Source organism: Mustela putorius, unplaced genomic scaffold, assembly GCF_011764305.1.
Source record: "Mustela putorius furo isolate JIRA1106 unplaced genomic scaffold, ASM1176430v1.1 tig00000224_pilon_pilon_pilon, whole genome shotgun sequence".
In the NCBI taxonomy this organism is placed as follows: Eukaryota; Metazoa; Chordata; class Mammalia; order Carnivora; family Mustelidae; genus Mustela; species Mustela putorius.
In genome coordinates this window covers 3,275,581-3,301,586 of record NW_025421321.1, presented here as the reverse complement: position 1 = coordinate 3,301,586, position 26,006 = coordinate 3,275,581, and the positions used below count along the sequence as shown (strand labels likewise).

Here is a 26,006-nt window from a genome sequence, read left to right as displayed (position 1 = left end):
TGTGAGATTAAGAGTCACTTATGGTTTGTCTCCCTCCCAATCCCATCTTGTTTCATTTATTCTTCTCCTACCCACTTAACCCCTCCAAGTTGCATCTCCACTTCCTCATATTAGGGAGATCATATGATAGTTGTCTTTCTCTGATTAACTTATTTCGCTAAGAATGATACCCTCTAGCTCCATCCATGTTGTCGCAAATAGCAAGATTTCACTTCTTTTGATGGCTGCATAGTATTCCATTGTGTATGTATACCACATCTTCTTTATCCATTCATCTGTTGATGGACATCTAGGTTCTTTCCATAGTTTGGCTATTGTAGACATTGCTGCTATAAACATTCAGGTGCACGTGTCCCTTCGGATCACTACGTTTGTATCTTTAGGGTAAATACCCAGTAGTGCATTTGCTGGGTCATAGGGTAGTTGTATTTTCAACATATTCAGGAGCCTCCATGCTGTTTTCCAGAGTGGTTGCACCAGCTTGCATTCCCACCAACAGTGTAGGAAGGTTCCCCTTTCTCTGCATCCTTGCCAGCATCTGTCATTTCCTGACTTGTTAATTTTAGCCATTCTGACTGGTGTGAGGTGATATCTCATTGCGGTTTTGATTTGTATTTCCCTGATGCCAAGTGATGTGGAGCATTTTTTCATGTGTCTGTTGGCCATCTGGATGTCTTCTTGGCAGAAATATCTGTTCATGCCTTCTGCCCATTTCTTGATTGGATCATTTGTTCTTTGGGTATTGAGTTTGATAAGTTCTTTATAAATTTTGGACACTAGCCCTTTATCTGATATGTCGTTTGCAAATATCTTCTCCCATTCTGTCAGTTATCTTTTGGTTTTGCTAACTGTTTCCTTTGCTGTGCAAAAGCTTTTGATCTTGATGAAATCCCAATAGTTCATTTTAGCCCTTGCTTCCCTTGCCTTTGGCGATGTTCCTAGGAAGATGTTGCTGCGGCTGAGGTTGAAGAGGTTGCTGCCTGTGTTCTCCTCAAAGATTTTGATGGATTCCTGTCTCACATTGAGTCCTTCATCCATTTTGAGTCTATTTTTGTGTGTGGTAAAAGGAAATGATCCAGTTTCATTTTTCTGTATGTGGCTGTCCAATTTTCCCAACACCATTTATTGAAGAGGTTGTCTTTTTTCCACTGGACATTCTTTCCTGTTTTGTCAAAGATTAGTTGACCATAGAGTTGAGGGTCTATTTCTGGGCTCTCTATTCTGTTCCATTGATCTGTGTGTCTGTTTTTGTGCCAGTACCATGCTGTCTTGATAATGACAGCTTTGTAATAGAGCTTGAAGTCCGAAATTGTGATGTCACCAACTTTGGCTTTCTTTTTCAATATTCCTTTGGCTATTCGAGGTCTTTTCTGGTTCCATATAAATTTTAGGATTACTTGTCCCATTTCTTTGAAAAAAATGAATGGGATTTTGATAGGAATTACATTAAATGTGTAGATTGCTTTAGGTAGCATAGACACTCTCACAACATTTCTTCTTCCAATCCAGGAGCATGGGACATTTTTCCATTTCTTTGTGTCTTCCTCAATTTCTTTCATGAGTACTTTATGGTTTTCTGAGTACAGATTCTTTGCCTCTTTGGTTAGGTTTATTCCTAGGTATCTTATAGTTTTGGATGCCATTGTAAATGGGCTTGACTCCTTAATTTCTCTTTCTTCTGTCTGGTTGTTGGTGTAGAGAAATACAACTGATTTCTGTGCATTTCATTTTATATCCTGACACTTTACTGAATTCCTGTACAAGTTCTAGCAGTTTTGGAGTGGAGTCTTTGGGGTTTTCCACATATAGTATCATATCATCTGTGAAGAGTGATAGTTTTACTTCTTCTTTGCCAATTTGGATGCCTTTAATTTCCTTTTGTTGTCTGATTGCTGATGCTAGGACTTCTAGTACTATGTTGAATAGCAGTGGTGATAATGGACATCCCTGCCGTGTTCCTGACCTTAGCGGAAAAGATTTCAGTTTTTCCTTCATTGAGAATGATATTTGCAATGGGTTTTTCATAGATGGCTTTGATAATATTGAGGTATGTGCCCTCTATCCCTACACTATGAAGAGTTTTGATCAGGAAGGGATGCTGTACTTTGTCAAATGCTTTTTCAGCATCTATTGAGAGTATCATATGGTTCGTGTTCTTTTTTTATTAATGTGTTGTATCACATTGGTTGATTTGCGGATGTTGAACCAACCTTGCAGCCCTGGAATAAAAAAGCCGTCCTGCTTTTCCAGGAAATGGACAGGAAGGTATTAGGAGAATCATCAGCACGCACATGGAAGTTTCTGTCTGATGCCATCATTGCTAGAGAATGGTGGGAGCCTGACAACTAAGAGGGCAATCAGGAGTCAGCCTATGTACTAGGACTGAGCTTGAATTAAAGAGGAGAGTCATCAGAGCAGCAGGACAGCCAGAGGAAGAGGGGGTCACCAGCCAAGTCGAACTGCCGGCAAAGGAGAGCAGAGCCAAGTGTGCAAAGCTGCTCTTGGCATGGAATTTACCTGAGTGAATTCTGTGAAAATTCACTTTTCTTACTATCTTTTACCCACCCCTCTCCATACCCCAAAGTTCCTTTATGTAGCTCGAAATGCCAAAGACTGCATGGTTTCCTATTACCATTTCCAAAGGATGAATCAAATTCTTCCTGACCCTGGTACCTGGGAAGAGTATTTTGAAACCTTCATCAGCGGAAAAGGTAAAGAATAATCCTTCACATCTTTGCTTGCCCACTCTAGGTAAGTTCAGTCTAGGAATCAAGCATAACATTTTGGCCGCTTAGAAGGTGTGTTCCTCCTTAGGTGTGTCCTACCTTAGACTGGGACTGGAAAGAGTAGGTTGACTGAGCTCAGAGTGAATACCCACAATCCCAGCAAACATCCTTCACCCAATGTGAAAGCCTTTATTCTGGGTCACTTGACTTGTAGAGTCACCTGCATTCCAAAGGGTATCCTTGTCCCAATATTTTTTATATACACAATATATACACAATTTATTATAGACATGAAATATGAAACCATTTTGGGTAAATTAGATAAATTACTCCAAGGCTGTACAGTACCACATCACCCTCCAACTCAAACACATCAGGACTCGGAACCTATCTAAGGCTCTGGGTGATTCTTTTGTAGACTGTTCTGTTTTGTAGACTGTTCTGTTTCCTGTATCTGTTACAGTGGGTTGGGGTTCTTGGTTTGACCATGTGAAGGAATGGTGGGAGATAAAAGACAGATACCAGATTCTTTTCCTTTTCTATGAGGACATAAAACGGGTGAGTAAAAGCCCTTCAGAAGAACCACTCTCCAGGCTTCTTCAGGGATGCACTTCTGGGAAGGACATCCTGAAGAATTTAAGAGTGTCCTAATACCTTCTTCCATTTCAATGCAATGTTAACTGTTACCACAGGACCCAAAGTATGAAATTCAGAAAGTGATGCAGTTCATGGGAAAGAACTTGGATGAAACAGTCCTAGATAAAATTGTCCAGGAGACATCATTTGAGAAAATGAAAGAAAATCCCATGACAAATCGCTCCACAGTTCCTAAATCTATCCTGGACCAGTCCATTTCCCCCTTCATGAGAAAAGGTTTGTGTGGCTTCAAATACTTTACATTCATTTTGTCTAGTATATACTTTCCGCTTCTTAGCAAGAAGATGTTGGGTTTTATTAGTTTCAAGACAGCACATTTAACCTATTAAAAATAATCTGCTAATAGATGGGAACTTGATCTTGTTACAGAAGAGAGCTCTCTGGGGTATCTGGTTTCAAGAAACAGAGTGTCCTGTGACCAGCCCCAATAAGAGGGGCTTTTTAGAAGGGGTCATGTGCAGGTGTAAGGCTAATGTATTTTCACAGGGAGTTAAGAGCAGGAGCCATCATTGGTCCAGATGTCATGGGGATCCCTGGATGTCAGGGTCAAGACTTTAGCAGCACTTAAAGGGTCCACCACTTACAGGAAGGGTCCATCACTTACAGGACTCAGCTCCTCTCCACATGTCTGCTATAAGTGCCTTCCTTGACTGATCAGCTTCCTGTCTCTGCCCATTCCAAATTTTTCCTACTTTATAGCTTCTGCTCACTCAGCTTCTGCTCATAACTTGGTCTTGATCATGGCTCAGACCACTGTACATTGTGACTTCCAATTATAACTACCATTGAGCACTGCCTTGTTCTCTTAATATTTTTTAGTTCCAGTTCCCAAAAGAGGAATTCTAAGTCCCCCAGCTAATATTTTTTGAAGGAAAAAAAAGCTTTATCATTTTTTTAATTTAAAAAGTAATGTATATCATTATAAAAAATTAGATCAATATTGGATTGTATTTTAAAAACCTTCCTTCACCAAAACTCTGTTCCCCAGAAGTGACCAACAACATTATGGAAGTCCCTTTCCTCTCTGTTTAAAAACATAGACTTCTGGGACATCTGGGTGGCTCAGTCAGTTAAGCATCCAACTCTTGATTTTGATTCAGGTCATGATCTCAGGGTTGTAAGATCAAGCCCTACAGTATGTTCTGTGGGCATGGAGCCTGCTTGAGATTCTCTCTCTCTCTCTTTCCCTCTTCCCTTCCTCCCTTTTCTCTCTCTCTCTAAAAGCAAACAAACAAACCAAAACAGGCACTTCTTTTTCACACCAGGAGAACCATGATGTGCTACTGCTTTGCAACTTGTCTTCTTTTTTAATTTATTAGTTTATTTTGTTATATTTTATTTTATTTTTTAAGATATTATTTATTTATTTGAGAGAGAGGGAGAATTCAGAAGGAGAGGCAGACTCCCCACTGAGCAGAAAGGCTGAAGCAGGGCTCAATCCCTGGACCCTAGACACTTAACCCACTGAGCCACCCAGATGCCCCACCTTTATAAAAACATTTTATTTATTTATTTATTTGGGGGGTGGGTAGAGCACAGAGGGGGAAGCATTTTGTTGCATTTTAGAATCTACAACAGCATCCCATGCTAGTGAAGCAAACCAGACAATACCATTTCTTTCCTCTTCAGATAATCAATAGCAATGATTTCACAAGAAGCCCTTCTTTAGATCCATACATATCTGTCTTTCTATATACCCTCATTCCCTCAGGTTCATACATGTGCAAACAAAGATATATACCATGATGATGGCTAAATGTGGTCATAATATACACCTTCATTTACCAGAATATCAGACATCCCTCTGGGGTAAGTCATGTAGGTCCATGTAGCTTACTATTTTAAATGGTCTCATGTTGTACCAGAGTATGGATAGATGCATCATAACTCCTTCAACTATTCCCCTAGTTAAAGGCACTACTATTATTTTTTATTATCTTTTTGAATAGTGCTACAGTAAACATCTTTCTATGTGTGTTCTTATATACCAGTGCTTTTATTTCTGTTGCACAACTTTCCAGGTGAGGCAAAGGGAGGACAGATTATTTTCTTTTTTTAACATTTTAATAGTTTCTGCTTAGTGGAAAAGCTCATACATATACAGTAGTATCTCATTCACATTTTCCCAAAAGTTTTTTTGTTGTTGAGATGTAACTAACATACCAAAAAAGGCACAGCTCTGAAGTAAGTATACAGTGAATGTGTTGAAAAACTTATGCACCCATAAAAAAACCAGCACACCAATCAAGATATGAAACATTCCCATGTCTCAAAAGTTCCTTCTTGAGGACATTCAACATGGTGGAGGAGTAGCAGACTGAGATGACATCACGTCACAGGAGTTCAGCTAGATAGTTATCAAACCATTCCAAACACCTAAAAACCCAACAATAGATCAAAGAGCAGAATATCAGACATTCTGTAAACAGAAAATCAACCACTTTCTGAAAGGTAGAACATGTGGAAAAGTGAATCTGAAGCCATGGAAGAGATACTGCAGGGGAAGGGGCCAATTCCTGGCAAGCAGTGGAGCAATGAAGCTCCACTTTTAGAAGTGTGCTTCACTGAGGGCCATTGCTCCAGAGGCTAAGTGGAGGTGGAGCCCTCATGGGGACAATGTGGTCTCAGGTCCCACGGGGTCACAGAAGGATCAGGGGTGTCTGAGTGTGGCAGAGCTCCCAGGTATCAGAGTGTGGAAGCTGGCTGCAGAGACCAAGCCAAGGAGTGATATCTTAGCTTGGGGTTACCCTAAATTGTGATCCCTCAGACCAATGCTCTTTGAGCAGGGACCCCTGCTAAAAGTGGCAGATCCAGGGAGATCCACCTTCCGCCACTGTAGGAGCAGTGTGGCAGGAAGCTGCTGGGTTTGGAGATTGCAAACATGGCTATATGCCAGAGACAGAACGCTCAGTCACAGGCTAGGTGAGCTTGGTGAACAGCTGGAGATCAGGGAGATAGGAGTGATTGACTGCTTTTCTCCAAGGGCACACTGAGGAGTGAGGCCCCAAGCTCTTAGCTTCTCTGGGCTAGAGACTGGGAGGGCCACCATTTTCATTCTGTCCTCCAGAGCTCTACAAAAAGCATTCAGGGAAAAAAACTTCCAAATGTGAACCCGAGCAGATTACTTAGCCTGGCCCCTGGCAAGGGCAGTGCAAATCCACCTCGGGCAAAGGCATTTGAGAATCACTACAAAAAGCCCCTCCCCCAGAAGGTCAGCAAGAATGTCCAGCCAAGACCAAGCTCACTGATCAAGAAGAAAAGTGGAATTCCAGAGGAGGGGAAGGGAAAATATGGAATTCATGGCTTTCTCCCCATGTTTCTTTAGTCTTGCAAAGTTAATTAAATTTCCTTAATTTTATTTTTTCTTATTCTAACTTTTTAACTTTTTATCTTTCCTCTTTTAACTTTTTTTAACTAGTTTATCTTAACAATACCTTTCTTTAAACCATCTTTTTAAACTTTCATTATTATAGTCATATTTTGTCATTCATTGTATCTAACTTTATTTTTTGTATACATATAAGGTTTTTTTCTTCTAAAAAGTTTTGGGAAACAATTTCCTCTAATAGATCAAAATATACGCTAATCTTGCACAGGGCTTTGTTCTAGTCTCCAGCCTGAGCAAATCCTCTCCACTTTCTTTTCTTGCTTTTTCCAACCAAATTATCATATCAATTACTTTTTTATAATTTTTTAAAATTTTCATCTTTACAGTCATATTCCATCCATTCATCATATTTACCTTATTTTTGTGTATATATATTTTTTCATTCTTTAAAATTGTAGGAGGTAGTTTCTTCTAAGAGACCAAAATACACCCAAAATCAAATGGGTGACTCTGTTCTATTCACCAGTCTAATAGATATATATTTTTTTAATTTTTTAATGTCTTTTTACCCCCTTTCTTCTCCCCACACTTTGGGATCTCTTCTGATTTGGTTAACATACATTTTTCTGGAGTCTTTTCCACCCTTTTAGTATTTTATTCTGTCATTCATATATTCTTATCAGGATAAAATGACAAGGCAGGAAAACTCACCACAAAAAAAAAAAAAAAAAAAAGAACAAGAAGCTGTACTGAAGGCTAGGAATCTAAACAATACAGACACTGGTAATACATCAGATCTAGACTTCAAAATGATGATTCTCAAGTTGAGAATCAGGCATGGAAGATATTAGAGAAACCCTGCCTGGAGAAATAAAAGCCCTTTCTGGAGAAATAAAAGAACTAAAATCTAATCAAGCTGAAATCAAAAAAGCTATTAATGAGGTGCAATAAGAAATGGAATCTCTTACTGTTGGGATAAATGAGGCAGAAGAGAGAATTAGTGATATAGAAAACCAAATGATGGAAAATAAAGAAGCTGAGCAAAAGAGAGACAAACAACTACTGGACCATGAGGGGAGAATTTGAGAGATAAGTGATATCATAAGATGAAACAATATTAGAATAATTGGATTCCAGAGAAGAAGAAAGGGGAGGGGGCAGGAGGTATATTAGAGCAAATTATTGTAGAGAATTTCCCTAATATGCAAAGGGAACAAGCATCAAAATCCAGGAGGCACAGAGAATGCCCCCTCAAAATCAATAAGAATAGGTTCACATCCCGTCATCTAATAGTAAAACTTACTGATCTTAGTGCCAAAGAGAAAATCCTGAAAGCACCTTGGGCTATGATCTGCAGAGACCTGGCAGGCCAGAAAGAACTGGCACGATATATTCAGAGCACTAAATGAGAAAAATATGCACCCAAGAATACTATATCCAGCTAGGTTATCATTGAAAACAAAAGGAGAGATAAAACGCTTCCAGGACAAACAAAAACTAAAAGAGTTTGAAAACACCAAACCACCCCTATAGGAAATATTAAAAGGGGGCCTATAAGCAAAGAGAGAGCCTAAAAATATTAGACCAGAAAGGAAAAGAGACACTATACACTAACAGTCACCTTACAGGCAATACAATGGCACTAAACCCATATCTCTCAGTAGTTACTCTGAATTACTAAATGGGCTAAATGCCCCAATCAGAAGACACAGAGTATCAGAATGAATTAAAAAAAAAAACCATCAATATTCTGTCTGCAAGAAACTCATTTTAGACCCAAGGACACCTCCAAATTTAAAGTGAGGGGGTGGAAAACAATGTTCCATGCTAATGGACATCAGAAGAAAGCAGGAGTGGCAATCCTTATATCAGATCAATTAGAGTTTAAGCCAAAGACTATAATAAGAGATGAGGAAGGACACTATATCATACTCAAAGAGTTTGTCCAACAAGAAGATCTAACAATTGTAAATATCTATGTTCCTAACATGGGAAGAGCCAATTATGTAAACCAATTAATAATAAACTCAAAGAAACACATAAACAATAATACAATAATAGTAGGGGACTTTAAAACCCCCCTCACTCAAATGGACAGATCATCCAAGCAAAAGATCAACAAGGAAATAAAGGCTTTAAGTGACAGATTGGACCAGATGGACATCACAGATATCTTCAGAACACTCCATCCCAAAGCAACAGAATACACATTCTTCTCTAGTGCACATAGAACATTCTTCAGAAGAGATCACATCCTGGGTCACAAATCAGGTCTCCATTGGTACCAAAAGATTGGGATCATTCCCTGCATATTTTCAAGCCACAATGCTCTGAAGCTAGAACTCAATTACAAGAGGAAAGTTGAAGGAACTCAAATACATGGAGGCTAAAGAGCATCTCACTAAAGAATGAATGGGTCAACCAGGAAATTAAAGAAGAATTTAAAAATTCATGAAAACAAATGAAAATGAAAACACAACCATTCAAAATCTGTGGGACATTGCAAATGTGGTCCTGAGAGGAAACTATATAGCATACAAGCCTGTCTCAAGAAACAAGAAAGTTCTCAAATACACAACCTAACCCTATACCTAAAGGAGCTGGTGAAAGAACAACAAAGAAAGCCTAAACCCAGCAGGAGAAGAGAAATCATAAAGATCAGAGCAGAAATCGATGAAATAGAAACCAAAATAACAGTAGAACAAATCAATAAAATAAAACTTTCTTTGAAAGAATTAGTCAGGCTGATAAACCCCTGGCTAGACTTATCAAAAAGAATAGAGGGGGCCCCTGGGTGGCTCAGTGGGTTGGGCTGCTGCCTTTGGCTCAGGTCATGATCTCAGGGATCGAGTCCCACGCCGGGCTCTCTGCTCGGCGGGGAGCCTGCTTCCTCCTCTCTCTGTCTGCCTGCCTCTCTGTCTACTTGTGATCTCTCTGTCAAATAAATAAATAAAATCTTTACAAAAAAAAAAAAAAGAATAGAGGAAGGACAAAATAAATAAAATCATGAATGAAAGAGGAGAGATCACAACCAACACCTAAGAAATACAAACAATTATAAGAGTTATTACTGTATTATTGAATTATATTATTATAAGAGTTATATTATAATATGCCAGCAAATTTGACAATCTGGAAGAAATGAATGCATTCTTAGAGACATATAAACTACTAAAACTGTATTAGGAATAAATAGAAAACCTGGACAGACCCATAACCAGTAAGGAGATCAAAGCAGTCATCAAAAATCTCCCAACAAACAAGAGTCCAGGGACAGATGTCTTCCCAGAGGAATTCTACCAAGCATTTAAAGAATTAATTCCTATTCTTCTTAAACTGTACCAAAAAATATAAATGGAAGGAAAACTTCCAAACTCATTTTATGAGGCCAGCATTACCTTGATCCTTTGTCTGATCACCAGACAAAGACCCCTTCAAGAAAGAGAATTACAGACCAATATCCTTGATGAACACAGATGCAAAAATTCTCACCAAAATACTAGCCAATAGGATCTGACAGTATATTAAAAGGATTATTCACCATGATCAAGTGAGATTTATTCCTGGGCTTCGATGTTGGTTCTACATCCACAAATCAATCAATGTGAAACAACACATTACTAAAAGAAAGAACAAGAACCATATGACACTCTCAATAGATGCTGAAAAAGCATTTAACAAAGTACAGCATCTTTTCCTGATCAAAACTCTTCAAAGTGTAGAGATAGAGGGTACCTTCCTCAAGATCAACAAAGCCATCTATGAAAAACCCACCACAAATATCATTCTCAATGGGGAAAAATTGAGATCTTTTCCACTAAGGTCAGGAACATGGCAAGGATGTCCATTATCGCCATTGCTATTCAACATAGTACTAGAAGTCCTAGCCTCAACACTCAAACAACAAAAAGAAGTTAAAGGCATCCAAATCAGCAAAGAAGAAGCCAAACTATCACTCTTTACAGATGATATGATACTTTATGTGGAAAACCCAAAAGACACCACTCCAAAACTGTTAAAACTCATACAGGAATTCAGTAAAGTGTCAGGATTTAAAATCAATGCACAGAAATCAGTTGCATTTCTCTACACCAACAACAAGACAGAAGAAAGAGAAATTAAGGAGTCAATCCCATTTACAACTGCACCCAAAATCATAAGAGACCTAGGAATAAATCTAACCAAAAAGGCAAAGTATCTGTATTCAGGAAACTATAAAGTACTCATGAAAGAAATTGAGGAAGACACAAATGGGAAAATGTTTCATGCTCATAGATTGGAAGAACAAATATTGTGAAAATGTCTATGCTACCTAAAGCAATCTACGTGTTTAATGCAATTCCTATCAAAATCCCATCCATTTTTTTTTTAAAGAAATGGAACAAATAATCCTAAAATTTATATGGAACCAGAAAAGACCTCAAATAGCCAGAGGAATGTTGAAAAAGAAAGTCAAAGTTGGTGGCATCACAATTCCAGACTTCAAGCTCTATTACAAAGCTGTCATCATCAAGACAATATGGTACTGGCACAAAAATAGAGACATAGATCAGTGGAACAGAATAGAAAGCCCAGAAATAGACCTTCAACTCTATGGTCAACTACTCTTCGACAAAGCAAGAAAGAATGTCCAATGGAAAAAAAAAAACAGTCTCTTCAACAAATGGTGTTGGGAAAATTGGACAGCCACATGCAGAAAAATGAAACTGGACCATTTCCTTACACCACACACAACAACAGACTCAAAATGGATGAAGGACCTCAATGTGAGAAAGGAATCCATCAAAATCTTGGGGACAAGAACAACCTCTTCAACCATAGCTGCAGCCATTCCTTCCTAGAAACATTGCCAAAGGCAAGAGAAGCAAGGGCAAAAATGAACTATTGGGACTTCCTCAAGATCATAAGCTTTTGCACAGCAAAGGAAACAGTCAATAAAACCAAAAGACAAATATTGTCAGTTGACAAATTCTGTCAGTTGACAGAATGGGAGAAGATATTTGCAAACAACATATCAGATAAAGGGCTAGTATCCAAAATCTATAAAGAACTTATCAAACTCAACACCCAAAGAACAAATAATCCAATCAAGAAATGGGCAGAGGGCATGAATAGACATTTCTGCTGCAAAGAAGACATCCAGATGGCCAACAGATATGAAAATACGCTCAACATCCTTCAGAATCACAGAAATATAATCAAAACTACAATGAGATACCACCTCACACCAGTCATAATGACTAAAATTAACAAGGCAGGAAACGACAGATGCTGGAGAGGATTTGGGGAAAGGGGAACACTCCTACACTGTTGGTGGGAATGCAAGCTGGTGCAGCCACTCTGGAAAACAGCACAGAGGTTCCTCAAAAAGTTGAAAATAGAGCTAGCTACCCTATGACCCAGCAATCACACTTCACACTACTGGGTATTTACCCTAAAGATACAAACGTAGTGATCCAAAGGGTCATGTGCACCTGAACGTTTATAGCAGCAATGTCCACAATAGCCAAACTATGGAAAGAACCTTGATGTCCATCAACAGATGAATGGATAAAGAAAATGTGGTATCTATATACAATGAAATCCTGCCATTTGCAATGATGTGGATGAAACTAGCAGGTATTATGCTGAGTGAAATAAGTCAATCATAGAAAGACAATTATCATATGATCTCCCTGATATGAGGAATTTGAGAGGCAAAATGGGGGTTTGGGGGGTAGGGAAGGAAAGAGTGAAACAAAATGGGATCAGGAGGGAGACAAACCCTAAGAGACTCTTAATATCACAAAACTGAGTGTTTCCTAGGGGAGGGGGGTATGGAGAGGGTGGTTGGGTTATGGACATTGGGGAGAGTATGTGCTATGGTGAGTGCTGTGAAGTATGTAAACTGGTATCCCTGGGGCTGATAATACACTATATGCTAATTTTTACAAAAAAATTTAAAGAAGATTAAGCAAAAAACTTCAACCAGAGGTTTCAAATACACCTTAATCCAGAGACTCAAAAAAAAAAAAAAGGTTCCTTCTCATGGTCCTTTTCTGTCTATCTCCACCCTCAGATACAACCACCATTCTCATTTCTGTCAATATAGATTGATTTTTCCTGTTCTTGGACTTCTTATAAATGAAATCATACAGTATGTACCTTCTTGTGTCTGGTCACTCAATGTAATATTTTGAGATTCCTTCATGGGGCTGTGTCTGTAGTTCATTCCTTTTCGCTTCTGTGCAGTAGTCCATCATGTGAATATTCCACAGGTGTGGCCAAGGCACCAGTGCATTTGCATAAATTGTCTGCCCAAGCTAGGAGCCTACCCTCTGCACCCAGGGCCCTTCTCAGAGCAGAGAGCTGCAGTGGGTGGGTATGCACTGAAGGGGAGGTGGAGTAAGGCAGGCATGTTGTTGAGTCACAGAAACTTTCAATCAGAGTTACAACCTCATCTTGATTTTTCTCTTCTAGGAACTGTGGGGGATTGGAAAAACCACTTCACTGTGGCTCAGAATGAGAGATTTGATGAAATCTATAGGCAAAAGATGAAAGGAACATCAATAAAGTTCTTGACAGAACTCTGAGCAACATGTTCATAGAAAGTGGATGACAAGAATGGGGAAACGATCTTCAGCTCTTCAGCCCAGCCCAAAGAATCTCTGAAAGCATTTCATAAAAGTATACAATTATGGCACCACTGTCTTTGTGATTAACAGTGTGTACCAGCTTTATTTTTTAGAAGGATCATGTTCAATGCTTATTTTCTCAATCATTCTTTCCAAAGTAAGAAATAAAGTGGCTTAATAAACAAAATGAAATATAAGACTTGAATACTGCAAGGATTTTTTTAAGTCTCCACTATTCTGGAAAGTGCATCCTACTTTTTTAGTCTGTAATTTAAAATATCTTGAGCACAAGTATGCAAATATTAGGTTACATCTATATTGATAATATGAAATCTCTGATATCTGTCCCAGCCATTCAAAGAAAACTCCAAAAGTGCTAGGTTCTAAGGTACCACCTGATTACTATGGAAGGGACTCCTTGAGGGCAGTCCTGATGCAGTCAGCCTTGAGAAAACATGTTCCAAATGCCATCCCCAGTGGTGAGGAAGAAAAGGGAAGCAGATGGAGGGGGATGTCAGAAGACAAAAACCTGATTAGGAGTCATAGTTCTTAATTACGGAAACAGAAAACAGAAAGTTCAAGGGTGTCCATTCAGGGGTCTGAGTTGTATCCTGGTAAAAACAGAAAACACAGACAGAGAAGCAACATCGACAAAGTTAGCTCAGGCATAGTTGTCAGACTTAGAGATAGTCTCAGCTGCAATGCTGTGCCCTCTAGAGGCCTGCATTACCTAGCTATGTGCCCTTTTCATTGATTTCCCATATTTACCCTGCTGTAGCCCTGTTGCTCCATATCTATTTATAGATTTACTTGTCTATATCCCCCCCTTGATCATAAATTCTTTAATATTTGGTTTCATGTCTTATTCAACAGCATGCAATGCAGTGCATGGTATATAACAGGTGTCCAGCAAATACTTGGTAAATAAGCAAATTAATGCATAGATGAGTAACTACAGGAAGGGGTGCACATTTCAGGTCACAAATTCCCCACTTTGAGTCCCAACTGGTAGCATTCCAAAGCTGAGAAGTTTGTCTCAGGAGAATGCAATAAGAGGCTGAATAAAGCCAACTAAAATTCTGACTGCTTTTTATTATCACCCTCTTCTGGCAGTTCTAAACAATGTCGACAATAAAATACCCTGAGGTAAAGGGGGTAGATCTCGTATCAGCCGTAAATTCTATTTATTTTTATTTATATAGTTAATCTATTTTGAGATGGGGGCACAGAGGGAGAGGGACAGAGATAATCCCAAGCAAGCTCCAAACCCAGCAAGGAGCCCACATGGGGCTCAGTCTCACGACCCTGAGATCACGACCTGAGCTAAAATTAAGAGTCAGACACCTAACCGACTGAGCCACCCAGGCTCCCCTATTAGCCCTAAATTCTAAACAATTATCTGGTTTCTACCAAGTTTTAGCCATATTTATGTAACTTCATATTAGCACCTTTTTACTGTGTAAAAAAGTTGTCTATATCGCCCACAGTTGGCAATTTTAGATTGTAAGTATTTTTTGCTGTTTGGTTTCATGTCTATTTAACTCTGTTTGGAAGTTAATTCAAAAAACAGGCAGGCATAGAGCCAGCCTCTGTAACTATCACACAGATGCAGCCAAGCCTGCTTCCTTTCAGGGTAAGTTCGTTACAGTTCAGTTCAAATTCACTTCAGGTAAAATTTGTGCCCCTGCTGTGTAGGAGTACCCCTGTGTTTAAACAGTAGTAGACTCAGAACAAACAATGATAGCACAGTGATTGTAAGAACAAAGAAGCAAAATCTGAATTTCTTCAATTCTGCCATTTTTTTGTGACTGCAGTTTTGTATGTATTCAGAATTTAAAATAGTGAAATTTAAAGAAGTGGGAACTGCAAGGTATAAAATTTTTGTTTAGTAAATGCAAAGTTTTGTTGTTAGAGGAAATAGTTTGCTGATTTTTAGTAATATCTTTAAAATGGAAATTTACTCTCTTCTCTAGTTGTCAGTTAACAGTTTTAAAACTCAAAAGTGAATCAAGAAAATGAAACATTGGGACACCTGGGTGGCTCAATGGATTAAAGCCTCTGCCTTCAGCTCAGGTCATGATCCCAGAGTCCTAGGATCGAGCCCCACATCGGGCTCTCTGCTTAGCGGTGAGCCTGCTTCTCCCCTCTCACCCTGCCTACTTCTCTGCCTACTTGTGATCTCTCTCTGTCAAATAAATAAATAAAATCTTTAAAAAAAGAAAAAGAAAAAGAAAAGAAAACATTACATCAGTGGTATGATTTAGTAACTGAACTGTATAGGAAATGTAGGTCATCTTCAGTCAGAACAATTCCCCCCACCAAAAGAATACTTTTAGAAATTTTCAACGAAAGAAAACTATGGTAAAACTATGCAGAATTCCAATGAAGATTAATTTATACAGAAGAAGGGGGAGGAGAAGAAAGGAAGGAAAAAGGAAAGATAAAAAGGAAAGAGAGAACAAAAAGAAAAGACAAATTACCTAACCCCAATGACCAGTTTAAATAGTTTCAGGCCCTTAACCACTTACCAAGAAAGTTAGAATGCTACTCAGTCCATTCACAATGATATGTATTTTTAGGTCTTCTGGTAAACCATTTCAAACTACCCCAGGAGTCAAGACACTAATATCTCCTGTTGTGCTTAATCATGATGTAATAAATTAGAAATTACAGTGCCCCAGCTATAATCAGGAGCACTGCAAATGAAATCATATCCACCGCCCTCCCAAACTCTCTTTACAGTGAGACATTTGCTTCCCAGCAAGCTGGCACAGATAGAACCACCCCCAACTCAGACAAGCTTGCATGCACATTGCTACAAGCTTCTATATTTCTGAACATCTCTAGTGAGATAAACTACATTGTCTAAAATGAAATATTCTGCTCTCTCTTTGGGTTTGTTTGTTTGTTTGTTTGTTTTAGACTACCATTTCCCATGAGGCACGTGGGTGGCTCAGTTGGTTAAGCATCTGCCTGCCTTTGGCTCAAGTCTTGGTCCCAGGGTCCTGGGATCAAGCCCTGGGAGAAGCCTGCTTCTCCCTCTCCCTCTGCTCCCCTGCTCCTGCTCTCTTGCTCACTCTCTCTATCTCAAATAAATAAATAAAATCTTTAAAAAAAAAAAAAAGAATACCATTTCCCAATAGTCACAGAGCAGAAAGGCCAAATTCAGCACCCCAAAATGGATGCTGTACAGGGAATTTAGTTGACCAAAGCCATGTATGTCTTTTAGGATGAAATCCAGTACTTCCAGACTGGATCTAATGATCTCATTACCATTTATCCTAAAGCAGGTGTGCAAAATTGCTCAGGAAGATAGGAAGTCAAAGATCCAAGTCTTTTCACGTACATACCCTCATGTGTAATATAGGGTTAATACTCGTACATTTCACCTCCAATGTCCTGGTTATTCCCCTTGGCAAAGCAAGTGGCAGTTGAATAGTGCTAGGCAATATGCATCAAAACACAAAGTACAGGCACATATGCACACACACATACACATGCACGCACACACACACAAAACATACAGAGTCAGGCAGCAATGTCATCTGCCTCTGCCCAGATGTATATGTGGAAGAAAATTTTCCTAAACCTCTTCCCTAAACCTGACCCTGCGGATTCCCTCAGCTCTGTTTCCTTATAATCTTATTTTATTTTAGATTTTCTCCTCATATCTTCCTCCTTCTTCCATTAGCTCCTGATTATGGAAGAAGCAGAGAAGAAATAAATCTATTTCCTAGTTAGTTGGTGGTGTGTATGAAATGGTAAGAGTAAGCCTGCCCCACACACTTGAAAAAATGTTCTAATTCCTCTGGCTTTCATCTCCTTACATCCATAGTGAGGAAGTGGAAAAGAATGTTCTAAGATACTTGCATTCTTTGTTTCAATAAAAATTTACTGAATTTTACAGTATGTTATGCATGACTGGACACCTGAAGATGAGTAGAAAAATGGTCCTTACTCCCACTATTAGAGAGGCTAAGATATGGATCAGGGGAAAGAGAAAGTCCTTCAGTCTCAGACTTTACCACTTATAAGTTGTGACAAATTAATTAACCTCTCTGGGCCTCCCATGTTACCCAGGTCCCCAGCTTGAGCATCTGGGAGGATGGTGGATTTAGTCTTCCTTGGGGAATTAAGAGGCACCCACAAAACATGTTAGTGGAGAGAGGATCCCAAGAGATTGTTGGACTGGAGAAGTAAATAGGAGAGTCACCAGACCACGGCCAGGAAGTGAAGCCATGAGAGAAGCTGCAGCTGACCCTGAAGAGCATACTGATTGAGGAAAAGGCCTCCCCGTGGAAGCAGAGTACATTGACCCATATTGATCCAAGCTCCCAGTTAAAGGGAAATGCAGAAAAGGCAAGGGCATTGAGAAGCCTGGCAAGAAAAGCTGCAGGGATGAGGGCAGAAAGGAGGGACAGATTGAGAGAAAGAGTGGTGATGGCGGGAACTTAGGGCAGTGATGTGTTTGGATGAAGAGAAGAAAGTGGAAGCGGGCAGGCTGTTAGAGAAGAGTATCTCTCTGTGACCACAGCTCCCAGGACATGCAGAGGTAACCTAGTTAGTGCAAGAGTATTCTCCTTCATCGTCCAGCAAATAAAACCATCTAAACAGAAACATCTTCAAATGAAGTTCTTAAACAGATATAAAGTAAAATCAGTTCACAGATTTAGAAAAGGCCGATAGAGTGCCTTCCCACAGGTCACTAGAGCTCATCTTCCAATTGATGCCACCATCCATTTGGGGGAAAAAACTGTAAGGTAAGAAATAGGGGAAAAAGTGCTGTTTTATGAAAATTAGACAGTCCATTTAATTTAAAAGATTCTGGATCTGTGAAAATTTAGTCTGAGCTTGTTCGCTAAGAAAAATGTCTTGCTAAACTATTAATTGTATAAACAGGATTTCAAAAAGAATGTTATAACCCAGTTACAATTTATAGGATTAAATGGTACTGAAGTACTCTTATATGTTCATTATTTCTACACAAATCAATGTCTCCATATGTTTACTGATAAACTGTGATGTGTGCAGTTAATGCCCTGCTGCTAATTGTATAGAACACTTAGACTTTATTAAGTAAAATTGGTTAAAAACCCTTCTTTAAAAGATTGATTAATGGTTATCCTAACTCATCAAATGTAATTTAATGTAACACATCATTATTGTTTTGAAGTAATTCTGAAATTTAGCTTTTCCTTTAACTTGTATGGCTTCCCTCTCCACTGGTTCAAATTTATGTGTTATTCCAAGTTGTTATCAGGTCCCTTAAAGGAGCCCTTGGAATGGTCTTGGGTACCATGTTGCTGGCTACTTATACTCCATAACATATCATAGTTTGCAATGGAATTTAAAACCCCTTGACCACTGGGCCAATAGGCAGCTCTGAGATCCCAGGGTAATGTCAATTCACAGCATTCAGGGTATTTGAGGGGTTGGGATAATTGGACAGTGGACATTAAGGAGGGTATTTGATGTAATGAGCACTGGGTTTTATATACAACTGATGAATCACTAAATTCTACCCCAAAATTAATAATATACTATATGTTAACTAACTTGAATTAAACTAAAACCAAAAAAAAATTCACAACATTCAAGAATCTGAATCCCAGGGGCACCTGGGCAGCTCAGTAGGCTAAGCCTCTGCCTTCAGCTCAGGTCGTGATCTCAAGGTCCTGGGATCGAGCCCTGCATCATTGGGCTCTCTGCTCAACAGGAAGCCTGCTTCCCACCCCCCCCCCTCTGCCTGCTGCTCTACCTACTTGTGATCTCTCTCTCTCTCTCTGTCAAATAAATAAATAAAAATCTTTAAAATAAAAAAAAAAATAGAAGACTCTGAGTCCCAGTAGCTTCCATGACCCTTAGAAATCCTTCCATGGTCTACAGAGAGACTAGCCCTTTCTGCATCTAATAGAAAGGGTGATTAAATAGAAATAACCAACTGCTGTGTCTCAGATATTTTAAAAACCAATATCTCCTGTCTGAATTGGAATCCATCCCTTCTTTCCAGCTCAGTCACCGTCATTTCCAATTATTCTTTTTTTTTTTTTAAGATTACTTATTTATTTATTTGTCAGAGAGGGATAGCACAGGCAGGGGGAGTGGGAGAGGGGAAAGCAGGCTCCCCACTGAGCAGGGAGCCCAATGCAGCACTCAGTACCAAGACTCCAGATTTATGACCTAAACCGAAGGCACATGCTTAACCAACTGAGCCACCCAGGAGTTCCCCAGTTACTCTGCTTTTTAATTGTTGTCTTCAACTTGTAAATGCCCAAGTCTGAGTCCACTCACCTTTCATTGTCTCCCTTTTGAGCTGCAGACTTGCTAGAAAAAAATTGTGTAAGAATGCTACAGAAATCACTGCAAATTTCAGTGTCTCTCCTCAGCTGGAACGTCACTGCTTCCCCAGGGCCTTCTGTCTCTATGTCAAACTTTCTCCTGACTTCTCAAAGCCTGAGCCCCCCAAGTTCCCTAGTGACAATCTGGATCTCCCCTCTGGCTTCTGGGACAGATAAGACCCTATTCCCACCCAAGGCTGACCATGCCGTCTGTGTTTCAGATCACACCCACCCATCACTTCCTTGGTGTCCTGTCAGTGATCCCTTTTCTCATATCTCTCTTGGGAGGAAGGGGTGTCTCCAAGGAGCTTTCAAAAATTCTCCCATTTTTACAAAACATAGTGTACTCTATTATTAGAAAAATTGTTTATTCCTTGACTTCCTTATTAGAATTTAAGTGCCCTCAGGGCAGGGATCATGTCTGTTTTATTCAGTATTATATGCCCAGTGTCTAACAGGTACTAGATAAGTATTTGATGAATGAATAAATGAATGTAGGAACTTAAGAGAGGAGGAACCAATCAAGAAGGAAGTGATCGACAGTGACCAACTTATAGAGAGGACAAGAAAAATGAAAGAAAAAAGTTTCCTTTGAGTTTAGCAAGGAGAGGGGCATCACTCACTCTGGAAGTCCCCAGAAATTCACAGTGAGTCAGTGCGAGGAGTCTAGTTCACTCTTGTAGTGCAGCTTGTGATCTGCCTGCCCTCAGGCCAGCGCTGGAGGAGCTGATGAGAGCATCACAGCTAGTGAAGGGCTGGGGCTGAAGCAGGGCAGGTTTGTGTAAGTTCCACACCAGAAAGGGAATCTTCAACTTTGGCCACAAAGATGGCCAGAACTTGCTAAGACTTCTTAAATTTTTGTGATTTTTATGTTGTTTTAATGATGTCCCACAACTACTTTCCCACAGTGAATAGCAAAAAAAACTCTCAAATAAAAAGTGTCCATGTGCTTAGCTTCAGGTCATGTGAAAGGGACATGCTAATGATTCTGTCATCCCAGGCCCGCAGTCTAGTGCAGCAAGCTCTGGAACACACTGCAGGTGTTTGAGCTCTGGCTCTTTCAACTACTAGATGTGCAGCCTTGTGCTAGTCGACTACCTCACCTTTAGTTTCCTCATCTGGAAAATGGAGTCAGTAATCATACCAGCTGTGATATTATGATTTTTGATAAGAAATATATATTTGTTCTTTGTCTCATTCATGGCAGAGAGCTCCTAAAACCCTGAACTTCCCTAGGTGATAAGGGCAGCACAAATGTTTTTGTTACGTTAATGAAATAATTTTTGGAAAGTTTCTAAGTTATCTAGGAAGGGAAGCTGGTTACCAGGGAACTAACCATGTTATTGGAAGGTTGGAAATCCCTGACCTCTGGGCTTGGGAGAGGGACTGGAAGTTGAGTCCAACCAAGGATTTAACCCATCATGCCTATGTAATTAAGCATTCATAAAAACCCAAAAGGCCAGGGTTAGAGAGCTTACAAGTTGGTGAACTTGTGGAGATGTAGTAAGAGTGGCAGACCCAGAAAGCATGGAAACTCCTTCCCACATACTTTGCCCTACATATCTCTTCTCTCTGGCTGTTCCCGCGTTCCTTTTACATGAACTGATGATCTAATAAGGAAAATGTTTTTCTGAGTTCTGTGAGCCACTCTAGCAAATTAATTGAACCCAAGGAGGAGGTCATGGGATCTTCTGATCTATAGCCAATAGGCCTGGGTAACAACCTGGACTTGGAATTGATAGCTCAGGTAGGGGGAAGGGAGGGTAGTCTTGTAGAATTAAGTCCTTAGCCTGTGGGATCTGATACTGCCTCCATCTAGATAGTGTCAGAATCGATTTGAATTGTAGGACACCCTGCTGGTGCTGGAGAATTACCTGGAAAAAAAAAACATTCATGAATTGGTGTCAGACTCATACCTATCTCATAAAATTTGAGGAATAGATAAACTGAGCATACAAAGCCCCTGCCTGGGACAGTCTCCAGCTAGCCAGCTGGTAAGCATCCAGTAAGCTTTGTGGGTTTTTGTTGTTGTTGCTGTTACTGTTGTTTTGCTGTAATTAGTATTAGTAGTTGGGAGAATAATATTAGTACTACCGACACAGAGAGTTAATTTGGGCAATGTCAGTTCTCAAAAAGAAATGAAAAAGGTTGAGTCCTTGGATGCTCTGACAGAGAAAATGGAAGTGAAGAGACCTAGGCTTGAGCAAGAGCCTTAGAAATTTGTCAGATGATTCAGTATTAGCCTGAAACAAATGGGATATTATTCTAGTCCCTGAACAAGGAAGAAAAACATTAAATTTGTGCAAACCAGGAAGAAGAATATTTGAAATATTTCCTAAGCCAAATTGCTCCTCATTTTCTACTAGAGACCTTATGCATTTATTTGTTCCCTGTGGGACAGTCTTTTATTCGCAAACAAGTGATGACACAACAGAATTTTCTTTCTCTCACCCCTGATTCACGCACCATCAAGATAACCTATGAGTAAGGAAGGGCAAGGAGAGCACAGTGTCCTGCTATTACTTACACATCCCTACAGGCCCTTAACATAGAATCAGTACTCTCAAGTATCTGTGAATAGGGAGAGTGGCTCTCATAGGGTCCTATGAAGTCTTAGCAATGTCTACTCTACAGTGAGAAGAAAGGAGACAAAAACAATCCAGCTCTGAAGCCAACTTCACTAAGTGCTTCCCCTTGGCACCTCAGCTCCAGCCTAGGGAGCCCACTCTCATGTTTTCATTTTTTCTTTCAGTGTGTAGGAGTTCCTGGTATGACCAAGTAAAAATGGAAGCTGGAAAGAGAAAGACCAAGTATGCATCTAATCCTCTACTTCTTCTACAAGAAAATGAAAGAGAGGAGGCAATGCACCTCCCCATTCACTACATATGCATTAGCAAATCAAGCAAACTACAACAATAGAATATGCACACACACTGCCTTGTGCTATGCTACAGGGACCAGACATGGATACCTAGACCCTTATGGTGGCCTTTGGAAGTCCAAAACTGTTTTCTCTAAGAGGTTCCTGAAGGCAAGAATTATGCAACTGACTTCTACAGCTGTCTTGGTTCTCAAATTGTCTGTATTCTCACTTTGTTCTCAGAGATAATTTGTTTCTAGCTTTATCAGATCCATGTAAAGTTATTACCTTGAAGTACCCACCAATCACATAAAACATTTTTTTTCTCTTACTGGTGCTCTATTTGGCTCAAAAAACATTGAATAACTTGTTCAACTCCCTGGGGAAATGTTCTGCAATCTTTACTGCAAACAAATATTGCCTAATACTTGGGTAATCCATACTTGGATTATAAGAATACCTAAGTGGATGATTTCACTGCTTTATTTACTCCAATTTCAAAAATTCAGAAATGAAAGTCATCTTCCTGTATGCATCATATTATTCATAGTATTCATACTCCATAGAAACTAAAATAAATATGTAAAGACAAACTCATAAACTAAGAGAATACTCCAGATGAAATATTAATGAAATATCTTTCTGATGAAGGGGTATCTAGTACAAAATTGAGGATAAAGAAAATTTTGTGGGTAAGAAAAAAGATGGGAATAGGGAAGGTCAGAGTGGGAGATGCTCAGTGAGTGAAACCACAAGTAAAAGAATTTAGGTTTATGTCTGGGACAGGAATTTGGGATGGGGTAATAGAACAGGGACCCAGGCCCACCAGAGTAAGGGGAAAGCTCTAGATAATGTTCAGTCCTTTCCTGGAAGACATCATCTGTTTTTAACAGGGAAGCTACAAGAAGGTCGTTGACTGGTAAGAAAAGCAGAAGAAACACAGAGAGAAAGAAATCAAGATAATATAATGCCACTGAATTTCAAGATGAAGAACATCTCATATTCTTCAGGTGACCAAGACCAATAAGATCATAAATACCGAGAAGAGATGAATTGAGAGAACTTCTCCCAGATTTTGTTTCCTTCCCTTTTTTTTCTCTTACCAAAAATCCCCTAATGACTACTTGTTGCCCCCACACAGAACTAGGAACATGAAAAGAAAATAGCACTTATGGGGAAGAAGCTAGAAGGATTGTTCAGCACACTTCATTTGCAGACATAAAGACAAACCCAATGACCAGCTACACAACCTTGCCTTGTATAGTTGTCAACAAGTCCATCTCATGACAGATGATACCTTCCAGCCATCATGAAGTTCTTCAAGAACAATACAATTGCATAGCTAATATTCTGGGAAGGAATATGCTTATTAAAATTTTAACTGTCACTAGGCTGCCAATAATTCTAAGGTTTCCTCAAACCATTATTTGAAAGAAAATAGATTGTGACATGTATTTAGAATAAAAATTAGTGCTTTTTAGTTATGTCTAAAATTTCACTTCAGAGAGAAAGCATTCAGAATAGACTTTCCACCTAGTCTCTCAAGTATGACTTCATTGTCTTTCAGGGATGATGAGAGATTGGAAGAATTACTTCAAAGTGCACAGAATGGGAGGTCCAGTGAAGATTGAGAGAGGAAAATGACTGGCACTTCCCCAACCTTCCGCATAGAACTCTGCAGAAAGGGAGACAAAATCTAGAATACTCAGAGGAAATGTTATTACCTTATTTTGTGTTTATTTTCTTTATCATTGCTTTTCCTTTAGAAATGACTTTCTGAACTTTCTCAAATTGTTCAGGCAAGAACTAGAATTTATGTACATTTTTTCCTTTCTGCATGCACCTAGAAAATAAAACCATTATATTAACTAAAGAGCTAGTCTTGCAGGTTTTCAAGCACAGACTGCATAGTTGTTACAACACCTGAGGAACTTAAGAGACTGGTGGTTATGTCTCTAAAGCAAGGTGCAAAGTTCCTGAGGCCGGCTGGCCAAGTCTTCCTTCACCTGGCCCTGACCTTCCCAGTAGGAGTATCTTCTCTAGTGGGCCTCTGTATCTTGAGAATTCCACAGTGGCTTTGCTAAAACACTTGGACCCAAACCACAAGCTAAGACATTTCTCACCTGGTCTTTCTTTTATCCCTCCCTCTCCTCCACAGGGTTTGGTCCTGCGCCATGCACTGACAGCCCCCCACATTTTTCCTACACAGGCATTGGCCCCAGTAAATCTCTTGCATGCCAAGGGTCCACTTCTCACTGAAAAAGAGAACATGACTCTTCCTTCGTTAGAGCAACCTGTACTATTAAATTCAGATGTGCAAGTAAATATATTGGTTGAGTCATTTGAAACTAGACACATACACACACACACACACACACACAAGCAAGCAAGCAAGAAAAAAACACTCAATGTCCCATAGGCAGCAACTTCAGGATGACTGAAATTACTAACACTGAGAAGCTGGGACGATGGGCCACCTGGAGAGGAAACGCCAACCTTTGGGGAGGAAGCACTGCTGGTCCCAGCTCCTGTCCCTGAAGAGACCACAGTAGGATGTTTGCAATTAGTGAGTGAGGTTTCACAACCTGCACATGGAGGGCAGCTCTGGCTGCAGGGGGAAATGCCACACTGGAGGAAGCAGCAGCTCAGCTCAGGGTCCTGCTCACAGAGGAAGCAAATCCAGGTTCTCTTTCTTGTCTCTCATGCTCCCTATTGCAGAGACTCAGAGGGTCCAGCCAGCCAACAGAAACCTGGACTGATTGTTCCAGCCCTTGGATCTCAAAAAAATACTATAGACTGGTAGACTCAGACATGAGAGGCAGAAATTTAAAAGCTGGGCCAGTCAATATATGACCTTTTTAAATCTCAGAAATGGCAATTTGGTTGGTTCAAACTAATACATATAGGGGCACTTGGGTGGCTCAGTGGGTTAAAGACTCTGCCTTCGGCTCAGGTCATGACACTACTGGATTTGCTCCAAAGTGAGTGAAACTTACAATCCAACTAGGCAGCTACCCACCTGAGCCAGCAGCTAAGTGACATAAACAAAAGGCTGCCATTCCTCCCACTCTACCAGAAAGAATCTCAGAGTTAGAACCTCTTGGAAGTCATTCAGATAGGTGGTCAAGTGGTCTTTTTTGAGGTCATTAATCTATGTACTTACCTGTGCACAGAGAAACTGTTGGGCAGTTTCTACTTGAGTTAAATATATCTATGACTCAGCAGTTCAGATCCTAGGCATATACCCAAGAAAAATGAGGCATATACATTTGTGTGTAAACACACACACACAATTATACAAAAATCTCATAAAAGTTTTATTCATAATCACCAAAAACTTAAATCAACCCATATGTCTATCAAATGAAGAGTAGATAACCAAAGAGTAGTATAATACAGTACACAGCAATAGAAATAACTGAATTGTTGGGGCACCTATCTGGATCAGTTGGTAGAGTGTGTGACTCTTGTCCTCGGGGTTGT

The 26,006-nt window shown here is 39.7% G+C and overlaps 1 protein-coding gene across 4 annotated transcripts in view; it reads left to right on the top strand.

Annotated features, from left to right (window-relative positions):
* The window catches only part of LOC101682054 (sulfotransferase 1C2), a 32,933-nt gene extending 19,409 nt beyond the window's left edge, over nucleotides 1–13,524 (top strand). For all 4 annotated transcript variants that reach the window (XM_045077607.1, XM_013062390.2, XM_004764352.3 and 1 more), the window contains exons 5-8: nucleotides 2,585–2,711; nucleotides 3,190–3,284; nucleotides 3,419–3,599; nucleotides 13,171–13,524. In XM_045077607.1, coding sequence (XP_044933542.1) covers nucleotides 2,585–2,711; nucleotides 3,190–3,284; nucleotides 3,419–3,599; nucleotides 13,171–13,283 — 516 coding nt within the window. In that variant the 3' untranslated portion in view covers nucleotides 13,284–13,524. The remainder of the gene's footprint in view (nucleotides 1–2,584; nucleotides 2,712–3,189; nucleotides 3,285–3,418; nucleotides 3,600–13,170) is intronic.
* Nucleotides 13,525–26,006: the final 12,482 nt, after the last annotated feature.